General features: G+C 42.8%; 1 protein-coding gene across 1 annotated transcript; it reads left to right on the top strand.

The window, feature by feature from the left end:
- The first annotated feature begins 4,300 nt into the window (after positions 1-4,300).
- On the top strand, positions 4,301-12,111 carry LOC114081953 (vomeronasal type-2 receptor 116-like). The gene is given in 6 exon segments (XM_071610386.1): positions 4,301-4,585; positions 4,974-5,441; positions 5,443-5,777; positions 6,468-6,702; positions 7,240-7,363; positions 11,216-12,111. Coding segments are annotated over 5 exon segments (1,995 nt in total). The 5' UTR covers positions 4,301-4,585; positions 4,974-5,036.
- The last annotated feature ends 217 nt before the right edge of the window (positions 12,112-12,328 follow it).

A 12,328-nucleotide genomic window follows, 5' to 3' on the forward strand; every position in this document is an offset into this window, starting at 1 on the left:
GGTTACTCCTCCATTTTCTCTTTGATCCTGATCATCTGTCTGTATCTTCTGGTAAATCACCATCATTTAAAAATATTCTAGTTACTTAGCAGTGAATATTAACTTTGTGAAAGTCACATTCTTTCCTTATTACTTTGAATACTTTTCATTCCTTTTCTAAAGTTTTCAATGTTACTGTAATAATACCTTTCAACTAATTTTGTCAGCACTATTTAAAAACAAATTCTTGCACCTTTGGATTTGCTTTAAATTTGGTAGCACTTGGGGCAATGTTGATATCTATGCAACATTGTTTTTAATGTGCCTTTATATTCTTTGGTAGAATGTTCCATTTTCCCCCAAGGCAACTGCTGTTTGGTCTCCTCCTAACACTTTCCATCATTGCTGTTATTTTGAAAAGTCACTGGCAATCGGTATTTACTGTGTACTTGGTTGGATAGTGCATTTCTCCATTGGTCATAGGATTTCTTCACCAGGCATTTTCCAGGTGAACAAATGCTCTGCCTATTCCTCTCCTCCAGTCTTCTTTCGTCTGCTATTTTATGGCATATTCAATAGCTTAGGAATCCCAGTCAAGAACTAAACAACCTGGTCCTACTAGAAATTCTTTGTCTGGTTTTATGGAAATGTGCTGGACAGGTTGTTTAACCATCTCATCCCACTGCAGCCAGAGGAGCTGGTGCGGCATCCACAGCGTGGGACGCGGTGTTCACAGCTGCAGATCTGCCCAGAGTAGGGAGCCTGCCTGTGCAGAGCACCCTGCAGAGTGTGACCTGCATCCGCCATCGCGCTCCTATAGTTGTCACTCATGGAACCTCTAAGAGGTTTTATTTGAAAGAGGTTTAGGTTTTATTTTATGTTTCATTTTTAATTGGAAAATAATACTATATATGTTTATGGGTGTGATGCAGCATTTTGACACGTGATGTCATCATGGAGTGATTATATCAAGCCATTAACTATCATCTCAGCTACTTCTTGACAGGGATGCACTACGAAGGGCTACTATCTGTGTTTTGTTTTTTGAACTAATGTCAAGGAAGTGTCTTCTGGCAAAACTAATGTTTAATCAGAAATGGATGTTTAATTTTATGAAATGCTTTATATGCTTCCATGAATGCAGTGTAGTTTGCTGTGAGGTGTTTGTTTTCGTTTTTTGCCTTTTCTTATTTTTTTACTTTCTGTTTTATTTAAGAGTTTCCTGGTAGAGTGATTATCTGTTCGCAAGTTGCAAATATAATTTATCTGTAAATCCATTCAGTCCTGATGTATACTTGGACTTTTATTTCCTAAAGCATCTGTGGGAACCATGCAGCACTATTCGTGTCATGCTCTCTAGTTCATATTTCAGTATATTCAGGTTACTATATTTTCCTTTGAAAAGAAAGAAAAAATCCTTTTTTCCTGAAATCAAAGGAATGGATTTTCAATGACCTGTATCACTTCACTCATAATCTCTGCCTTTTATAAAATGTTGCTAATGTTTTTTCCTACAGCAGTTTTCCTCATTCGACTCCTCGCATTCGTGTCTACCTGTGCATCTCTCTGAGGTGCCAGATCTGCTGTTTATTTTTCTTTTGGACCCACTGGAGGTGTCCCCCCACCCCTTCACTTTCATCTGCATTCTTATTCTCAACTATTTCCTGCATATTTTTCTTCTCTTTCACTCATGTTTAATTCACATTCGTGTGTTCTTTTTTTTACCTTCTGTTCAAGAAATTTAATGCTGAGACTCCCTCTCTTCAAGCAGACGTTCTCACCCGCCTCAGACCTCCCCTCCCTCTCTGTCTCCGTACCTGGCTATGACTTTCGAATCGTTGGTTTCGTTTCCTTTCAAAATAATTTCATGAAGATGATTTTTGGTTTGTACACTGACCTGCTAAAAATATTTTCCGTATTTAATGAGAAGTTTCCTTAGTGTGTGGTTTAACAAACTGAATTTCAAATGTGCCTGCTCACTGTATTTCTGTGCTGACCCAAGATCTCTCTCTCCTGGTGACTTAAGAAACCTCCTGGGATGGGGATTTGCTTGGTGGTAAGAGAGAAGCCTGTTCACACTTACAGGATTCCTCTCTGTTAAGGGCATTGCCATAACTGGGACCTGGGATGTCGTCAGAGGCAATGTGTTAAACACTTGGTCCTCCGCTTGGCAGGTTGTGGGAGCTTTAAGCAGTGGGGTCCTGCAGGAGTTTTGGGTACTGGAGTTGTGGGACCCCTCGCTTTCCTCTTCCTTCCTCTTTCCTGCCCCAGCCATGAGTGGGTGCTCTGCTCCGTCAAATGCTCTAGTGGTGACACACTGCGCTGCCGTGGCCAGAAGCAGTGGGCCACCAACCGCAGACTAAACCCTCCAAAACCATAAACCATCTTCCCTTTTTACGTTGATCATCTCAAGTATTTTGTACAGTACTGACTGACACAGGCATAAGACGTGAGACACATAAATACACACTGGCTTGTTGGGAGGGCTTAATTTGTAATTTATTATATATTTCTGGTAAAAAATGTAAGAAGTTAAGATTAACGATATACATAAACCCTGTATTGGCACTTTTCAGTCAAAATCTGAGAGTCTTTGATGTTTGGTCTTACTGTGGCTGTCGTTAGGTATAGTCAAATGAATATTTCCTAATGGTTTACATCTAAAACTATATTATTAACATTTTCAATTTATGGTAATTTTGTTTTCCTTAATACTTTGCACCTTCAGATAAATGTGTTTGAGCATTCACATGAATATTTAGTACTTATTTTTAGTTGTGCTATATTGTGAGCAATTGTCTTTATGAAGAGTTACAAAAAGCTTGGTCCTTGTCCTCAATGACAATTCAATAATGAAGACACTGTTTTGAGAAAAAGGAAAAGGAGGGTTGAGTGCTTTGCTAGTAAAGGAGAAGCACAGGGGATTCCTGTCCTAGAGGTCCTGATTCTGCCCATCAGGGAGAACAGAGGGATTTTAAGGAAGGGATTCATTCCAAGTGTCCTCTGAGTGGGGGGAGGATTCATGTCACAGTTTGGGAGCCAGCCATTCCCTAGATCCTGCCATCCCCGAAATCTGAACTGCTTGGTCCCTGTGGTGGGTGTGTGCTCTGCCTAGGATGGGAAAAAGGTAATCGTGTTTTCCTTCCCCAGGTTAGGGAGGAGGAGAGGGAGAAGAGGAAAAGAAAGCGTGTCCATTTAATAACAAGTCTCAATGGCAGCTTAAATAAAAGAGTCTAAATTGCACAGCAGATGAGATAATGCATCCGCATCAGAGAGTGTGGTCTGGTGTGCAGAAAGAAAGAAGGAATGCAAAACATGTGATAGGAAAATACAATGTAAAATACAAATTATGTGGAAAAGTGATGTCATTTATAATCCCAAATGGAAATAATTCTTCAGTTAAATACAGATTGCCAAATAGGAGGAGAAATCACAATTTGGGGTCAATTCTTTGTAAAAAAAAAAAAGTGAAATAAAAAACATATGGAACATTCCAAAGTGAAGATATGGCAGAAAGTACAAAGCGACACCATGAAAATTCCAAACACAAAAAAACAGTGGTGGAGATGGGGCTAAAATAATATCATATAATTGAATAATTTAATCAATAAATGGAATAAAAACAAAATTCAGCATTATAAATAAAATGGCCCATTTATAATGGGACAAGCCTCAAACCAGCACAAAGAAATTGTCATTGTTCTCCGACATACTAAACTGTTTTACTATAGTCCAAAATAGAAAAGTAGAAGAGGAGGAAGGAAGACAAGATAGAGGGGTGAGGGGGAAGAGTGGGAGGAGCAGAAGTCCTGTGATCTGATTGGTGAGGACTTCAAACAACTGATAAGGTCAACTGTTCCCATAATCATACTTGTGTAGGCCTTCACCCTTATTGGTTTCACTGCTGTAGAACAACATACCAAATACTGGGTGACTTCAACAACAATCATCTAGTGTTCGCCTTTGTCAAGGATGAGGATTCCAAGATCAAGGAATGACCTGATTGGTTGTCAGGTCAAGGTCTGCTTCCTGATTCACGAATGGACAAGGATCTTCTCGGTGTGCCCCCATATAGCAAGCCCTCTGGACTTTCCAGGGACACTGAGAAGAGACACATCCTCATGACCCTATTTCATCCTAACTACCCACCAACATCTCATGCTCTAATAGCATCACATTGGGTGGAGGATTTCAACATATGAACTGGGTGAGGGGGCAAAGACAAGCATTCAGTACATACAAATCACTGTATTAGATTTGAAGAAAATCATTGTTGGAGTCTTATCCCTAAAGACCTCTATGCCCTCTATGCAGGTTGCAGTCCAGGAACTACCAGTATGTCCTGTCGTTGGTTTTTGCCATTGAAGAGATCAACAGGAACCCATATCTCTTACCCAACATATCTCTGGGATATGAGTTCCATAGTGTTCTGCACACTGATCGGTGGACATTGGAGAGCTCTTTAACTTGGCTTACCGGAAGGGTCAAGTACATCCCTAATTACACCTGTAGCAAGGAGAGCAAGTCCGTAGCAGTAATTACAGGACAAACATGGACATCTTCAGCCCAAATTGGAACACTGCTGCACCTCTACAGATTTCCACAGGTGAGGGTGGGAGGGATGGGGAGAGATGAAACCATTATCTATTGGTGCCATTGCCAGGGGAATAAAGAGAGTGACAGGAGAAGACTGAGTTATGCCTGTTATCAGAGTGTATTGTCTCTAAGGCGGTACTCCAGCATTGGAGGGAAATTACATATACGTGGTTTGAAATATACAGGGAGAAGGGGGAAACATAAAAGGGCTTCCCTGAACATAGAGATGAGTCAGTTCCTTTATAGGATGGTGTGAGCAAGTAGGAGTTGATTAGAAAACTGGGACAAGGAAATCTTCACTTGTACCACTTACAAAGGTTGTACAACACCTGTCAGTTCTGAGAGGGTGCCTGGCGCCATCCTCTTCCTCACATGGCCTCCATGTCCTTCCCTTTCAGCTCACCTTTGGGCCTTTTGAACCCATCTTGAGTGACAATGGCCAGTTTCCTTTTCTCTATCAGATGGCCCCCAAGGACACAACTCTGGCCCTTGGCATGGTGTCCTTGATGGTTCATTTCAGCTGGAACTGGGTGGGGCTGATCATCTCAGAAGATGAGAAAGGCATTCGATTTCTCTCAGATGTGAGAGGAGAGATGGACAGGAACGGAGTCTGCATGGCCTTTGTGAATATGATCCCAATCACCATGCTGTTGTATTTCACAAGAGCTCACAAACATTACAACCAGATCATGAAATCCTCGGCACGTGTGGTTATCATTTTTGGTGACACAGAGTCTCTGCTGGCTGTGAGTTTTAATAGATGGGACAGTGTAGTCACACAGAGAGTTTGGGTCACCACCTCACAATGGGATGTTACCAATAGTAAGAAACCTTTCATCCTGGACCCATTCCATGGCGCACTCATTTTTTTCTCACCACCATGGGGAGATTTCTGGTTTGAAACATTTTATCCAGACAGCGAACCATGTCAAATACCCAGAGGACACATTCCTTGCTTCGTTGTGGTGGATGCATTTTAACTGCTCAGTCTCAGAGTCTGAGTGTAAAACATTGGAGAGCTGTTCTTCCAAAGGCTCCTTGGCATGGTTACCATGGCACCATTTTGACATGGCCGTGAGTGACGGGAGTTACAACATATACAATGCTGTCTATGCCGTGGCCCACACCCTTCACGAGATGCTCCTTCAACAAGTAGACGGGCAACCAGTGAAGAATGGGAAAGGCCCAGTGTTCTCCCCCTGGCAGGGAATGTCTCCAATTGGGTGGTGTGAACTTCACCAAGGCGTCATCCTTGAAGGGCTCCACAGGGGCTCCAACCAAGAAGTGTAGGATCCTTTCCCCAAACACAAGCACTTCTGTACTCTTGTCACTGCTAGCAGGTAAATCTGTGCCTGGATGGCAAGCAAGAACCAGATGCCGCTGGCCAGGGGGAAAGGAGCTAGGAATGAAGATCCGTGTTCAGTTAGAGAGCGCCTCAACGTCCTGCCCGCCCACTGCTCTCAACAGGAGAAACCCCCTTCCAGGATGCCCTTCATTGACAAGCAGAGAACTAGCTCCCTAACTGCCTGGAGGACGCTGAGCACGATGGACAGTTTGCAGAAGGGATCTCATGCAATTCTGCACCACTTCAGGCTCTGGTGGCCTGACCTGGCTGACCGGTGCTCTGAGACCCAGGAGAGGAAACGGGCGTGGAATAGCATGCCCACTGACCATGCAGGTGTGCCTGGGTTTGGGCATCTCCTCCTGAGCCTGACCGATACTGTAGAAACACTCTCACCACACCAGTCAGAATTCATACCATGTCCATGTTGTATTCCATCAGGTGCCTGTAATAAAGTTGAATTTTTAGGAAGGGATAAAACAAAATGTGCAGCATTCAGTAATCCAGGTTTCTTCTTAACTCTGGATCCCTCTCTTAACTTGGTGCTTCTCTTTCAGCTGCACCCCTTTCTGAAGAACATCAAATTTAACAATCCTGCAGGGGACCCAGTGAGTATGAATCAGAAAGGACAATTGGACAGAGAGTATAACATTCTTAACTTTGGGAATTTTCCGGAAGGCCTTGGACATAAGGTGAAAGTTGGAACGTTTTCCCCTTATTTACCACAGGGACAACAACTGTCTCTGTCTGAGGACAAGATAGAGTGGGCCACAGGAGATAGACAGGTGGGTTGGACCTGATCATAGTTCTTTGCACTACACTTAGAGAACCAAAAGTGTGTGGTGGGTCATGTGCCTCTCCATGTGGTTAATAAATGGCCACATCTGGATGTTTTTCGCATCATATTTCACCTTCCAAGATTTCCTTAGTTACTTTCTGATGGTTGGGAAACAAACATGTGCATTTGACCATAGGTTTCTAAATGTTCATATGTATCACATTAGCCACATAGTTGGTCTTTTATCAATTAATTTTGGGTAGGTATATGCAATGTATATTTATTTATATATTTATTTTTTAGAGAGAGAATTTTTTAATTTTATTTTTTAGTTTTCTGTGGACACAACATCTTTATTTTATTTTTATGTGGTGCTGAGGATTGAACTCAGGGCCCTGCCCATGCCAGGGAAGCGTGTTACCACTTGAGCCACATCCCCAGCCCACAAAGTATATTTATTAGTGGTCCAATACTCTAAAGCATTACAGTTATTATGGGACTGGGTCAAAGTCCCCTCTTGCCAACATGTATTTGAATTTCTTAGACTCCCAACTCAGCCTGCAGTGTGAGCTGTAGACCTGGATTCAGGAAGTCCCCTCAGGAGGGAAAGCCTGCCTGTTGTTTTGACTGCACTCCCTGCCCAGAGGATGAGATTTCCAACCAGACAGGTGAGTGCATGCCTCAGGAGAAATTCCTGGGATCTCCTATATCCCCCAAACCACGCAAGGAACTTCCAATTGATATGGAAGAGAAATGAGGGACAAAATTCTTCCTTGCTTAAGTTAAAAACTCAGGTGTGATAATCAATAGTACCACCCCATGAAATAATAAACCTCCTGTCCCTTGAACCACATTCTTTGACTCCGCATTCTAGACCCACCTCACACAGTGTAGTCCCAGGAAATGTCTTTTGACACCGAACAGTAGCCTAAGTCTCATTTCCACCTGTGAATTTAACACATAGTGCTATATGTCTCCACTTTCAGCTTCTTTGAAGGTACATTTGGATCACACTGAAGATGAGGCTCTTGCATAGCCTTACTTTCTCAGTACATAGCACTGTTCTTGATGCAGGGCAGGTGCTCAGAAAGGTTGTATTTGAGTTGAGGAGTAAATATTGCTGCAATGTAGAATGGCTATGGTACAGCGTACTCCCAGTAAGTAGCCTGTACTTCCTGCTCTCCCCTAGCTCACCCTGAGTGAAAAACAGCACATAGAGAGGTGAACTCAAGGTATCCGTTACACTGCACTAGATGCAATCACAAAAATTCTAGTGTGTCATGGGTGATGCCATCTACCTGCTTGAAGGTTGGCATAGACTTCTTGAAAGTGGTGGTAGTGTCTACTAATGATGATCACTTAGTGTGCACTAAGAATTGGTGGAGTATTAGAAATGGCTAATTACAGGGAGTCACCATTTCATCTGATAGCCAGAGAACCTAACAAACATACACAGTGCAACCTCATGGAAAAAGGTGGTTGTGAGTGTCGGGAGAGGATGTAAAAAAGGAACACAAGTCTACTTTGAGCTGCTGAGATTTGACATTAAATGGTGATACAGGAAAACCTAGTCTAGAGTGGGGATTTTCTACTTTTTGTGACTGATATGTAGCCTAATTTGTAACACATTTCACATTATTTCAGTTGATTTAAAGTATACTTATTCTGACAACATAGTCCAGTAAATGAGCAGTTTGAGTGAAGGTTCTCTATTGCACAATCGGTGTGTGGTAAGCTATTTGCTGGCTCGTGTGCACAGCTCCCACCAGCTTCAATTCCTATGTGCTTGGGAATTTAAACATACTCTTCTAAACAGACCAGGGGTTATGAAATACCAACTATGTTAGAAAGACTAATTCTCTTTCAAGAAAAATTTCAAAAACCAGACAGAAAGTGGGTCCTCTATAAAGGTCTACCAAGAATTGTTAGTGTCATGAAGATTTAAGTCAACCTGAAAAGCTGCAATGTCAAGAATGGTTGTCAAAGATGTCAAGAAATAATCTGAACAACCCCATATTTATATCTTAGAAGTGTTTTTTAAATGTTTTACATGAACTATTGTCTAAAAATTCTAACACATTTTTATTGTGGCTAACAACTTCACTGGTGAATGCTATCAAACATTCAAGAAGACACAGTAGCCACTTAGTCAGAAGCCTCAGCAAAGTGAAAATCACAATGGCAACGGGCTGCCACCTCACCCCAGTTAGAGTAGGATTATCCAATATAAAAGCAAACTCTGGCTAGGATGCCGAGAAAATGACCACTTATCCATTGTTGGCAGAAAGTATGTGAATACAGACAACATGGAAAACAGGATGGAGTTTTCTCAAAAACCTAAGAAAGAAATACATATGATCCAGCAGCCCCAGGACTGAGTACATGCACAAGGAAATAAAATTAGCTTGCTTAAAAGATATTTTTACTCCCATGTTTTGCACTTTTCATGATAGCCATAATATGGAGTCAGACACACATCAACGTGTGAATGGATAATGAAAATGTGGTACACGTGCACAGTGAAATATTACTCAGGAAAAAAAGAATAATGAAATCCTGCCTTGGAAGGAAATAGATGGAGAAGGAGGACTTCATGTTACATTGAATAAGCCAGACCCAGAAAAATAAGCATCTCATTTCCTCTCCCATATGTGGAAACCAAAAAAAAAAAAAAAAAAAAAACAAGAAACAAACTTGACCTGAAAATGAAACAGTGACTCTTTGAAACTGGGATGGTTACCTGGAGTGAGAGGGGAGAGGATGGAAGAAGGGTGGATGGATCCAGTTCCTGCAGACTGCATGCATATGAGGGAATATCACAGGGAATCCCATTAAAATACACAATTAATATGCACAGACAAAAGCAAGATATACAAAGGAGTAGGGAAATTGAATTTCTTTATGCTAATAGGTTAACTTTTGTTGTCAACACTGAAAAGCTCATTAGAAGAAAGGAAACATACAAGCCACTCTCCTTGAACGAAATTCACATATGATTAAAAACAAAAAGAAAAGAAAAGCAATCCCACCATATTTTAGAAAGGGACTATATCATGACCAAAACTGGTTTTAACAATGGAAGTAAACAGAGTCCCAGAAAAAGAAACAAATTATAACCAAACACCTGCAAACGGTTAATAAAATGCAGTTCCCATTCCTTTTACACTAAATCCAGAGAAACAACTCTTAGCACAGGAGTAAGAAAGATGGGTTTAAATCCTACCAAGAGTGTCCCAGAACAGCACAGCAGGCACAGTGCACCTGAGGTCAGGTTGAGGACAAGCACAGGACGAGAACGCGCACCGCCACACCTGGTCGACCCCACACCATGTCCTACCCACAGCTGGCCCCAGAGGACTGAGGCAGAAGGAAGACCATATTGGAAAGGAAGTGACGCACGGCGTTCATTCAGATGATATTGTTGCATGAACAAAAAAATCCAAATGAATTAAGGAGTCAGTCATTTATTTTTGTGGGAACCGACTTTCTATTTCCTGGGTGCAAACTGCTTGTTTCTATCACTCATCTCGTTGTTCTCAAAAAAGAAAATTTAAAAGATATCCACAACATTTAAGCTTGTGAAATATATAGAAATAAGTTTATTGGCAATCTTGAAAGAATGATAAAAATGAAAGAAGACTGAAGGAAGTGGACAAATAAGGCCCGTCCCTGGCTGGAAAGACACAGCACTAGGAAGGTAGTGGGGCTGGCTATCAGAGCTGGTCTGCGGGTGCCAAGCCGTCCACGCCACACCTGCATGTTCTGGGTGCACACTGCAGCTTTGGGCTGGGAGGACTCACTTCTCGTGAAATCGAGTACTGTCATCTCTAGATGCTTGTGACTTAGCAATTCATTTCCTTCCGATGGTCTAACAAACTTATCCGGACCATATTTGGGGAGAGAGGCAGGAGTTTTATGTCCTCCCAAATCCATATGTTGAAACTTAGCCCTAAGGTGATGGTATGAGGATGTAGAGCTTTGGGTGGTGTAGGATCAGGCGGTTTCCACCTTCCTTAATAAGATTAGTGCTACTATAACCAAGGCCTGGGGAGTTTGCACTCACAGCCAGGTGGGGACACAGCAATAGCCACCTTCCTTGCAACAGAGAGAGCCTGTGTCAGACCATGGACAAGAAGCTCTGCCAGCCTGAACTTCCTGGGTTCCAGAAGTGGTAATGGTAAATGTGTGCTTTCATGAACTGTGAGCTCAAAGTTAGTTCATTATTGTATCTTGAACACACTAAGAAGTAGGTATGGCTTTGTTGTTAGATAAGGAAGATGGTGTCATGAACATGCAATGCAAGGTAAGTGGATGAAAGAAACAATAGCTATGTTTTCCAAACCATAAAGAAGATGGGGAGTGCTGACTGGGAATCATTCCTCACATAGCTCTTTCATTCACTACCCAAAGCAACAAGGAAGGACACTTTGGCTAAGATTGTTCAGTGCTCTACTTTGAGAGGGCCTCAGAGTAAGAGAATTACTGACCCAGGACTGATGACACTCTGCATTTCTCACCAGACATGGACCAGTGTGTGAAGTGTCCAGCTCATCAGTATGCCAACACGGAGCAAAACACCTGTCTCCAAAAGGCTGTGACATTTCTGGCCTATGAAGACCCCCTGGGGAAGACTCTGGCCTGCACGGCTCTCTGCTTCTCTGCACTCACAGCTGCTGTCCTTGGGGTCTTTGTGAAGCACAGAGACACCCCCATAGTCAAGGCCAACAACAGGGCTCTCAGCTACATCCTGCTCATCTCCCTCACCTTCTGTTTTCTCTGCTCTCTGCTCTTCATTGGCCGTCCCAGCACAGCCACCTGCATCCTGCAGGAGGCCACATTTGGACTGGTGTTCACTGTGGCCATTTCCATGGTCCTGGCCAAAACTGTCACTGTGATTCTGGCCTTCAAGGTCACTGCCCCAGGGAGAAGGATGAGGCGGTGGCTGGTGTCAGGGGCACCTAACTTCATCATTCCCAGCTGCTCCCTCATCCACCTGACTCTCTGTGCAGTCTGGCTGGGGACCTCTCCTCCCTTTGTGGACACAGACACACACTCTGACCATGGCCACATCATCATCACGTGCAACAAGGGCTCAGTCACTGCCTTCTACTGTGCCTTGGGCTCCCTGGGCTCCCTGGCCCTGGGGACCTTCACGGTGGCCTTCCTGGCCAGGAACCTGCCTGACACCTTCAATGAAGCCAAGTTCCTGACCTTCAGCATGCTGGTGTTCTGCAGTGTCTGGCTCACCTTCCTCCCTGTGTACCACAGCACCAAGGGCAAGGTCATGGTGGCCATAGAGGTCTTCTCCATCCTGGCCTCCAGCGCAGGGCTCCTGGGCTGTATCTTTGCTCTCCATTTCTACATTATGCTCATAAGACCTGAGAGGATCGGATCATCTGAAAGATTTAAAAAATAATGAGATTTCCATGGAAACAGACATTCTGAGAGTTTATCTCATAAGTCTCTTTCACATTTATAGGATATTGAATCAAAAAGAAACCCAGTTTTGGATTCCTGATTTTAAAGGAACAGTAACTAATTAAAATAAAATAAATTAAAATAAATTGGCCCAGCTCCTTTTTAAAAAGAGTCATTTTGTGAAAGTATCCTCACTGGCCACCAGGCTGCAAACC

Source organism: Marmota flaviventris, chromosome 1 (genome assembly GCF_047511675.1).
Source record: "Marmota flaviventris isolate mMarFla1 chromosome 1, mMarFla1.hap1, whole genome shotgun sequence".
NCBI classification, from domain to species: domain Eukaryota; kingdom Metazoa; phylum Chordata; class Mammalia; order Rodentia; family Sciuridae; genus Marmota; species Marmota flaviventris.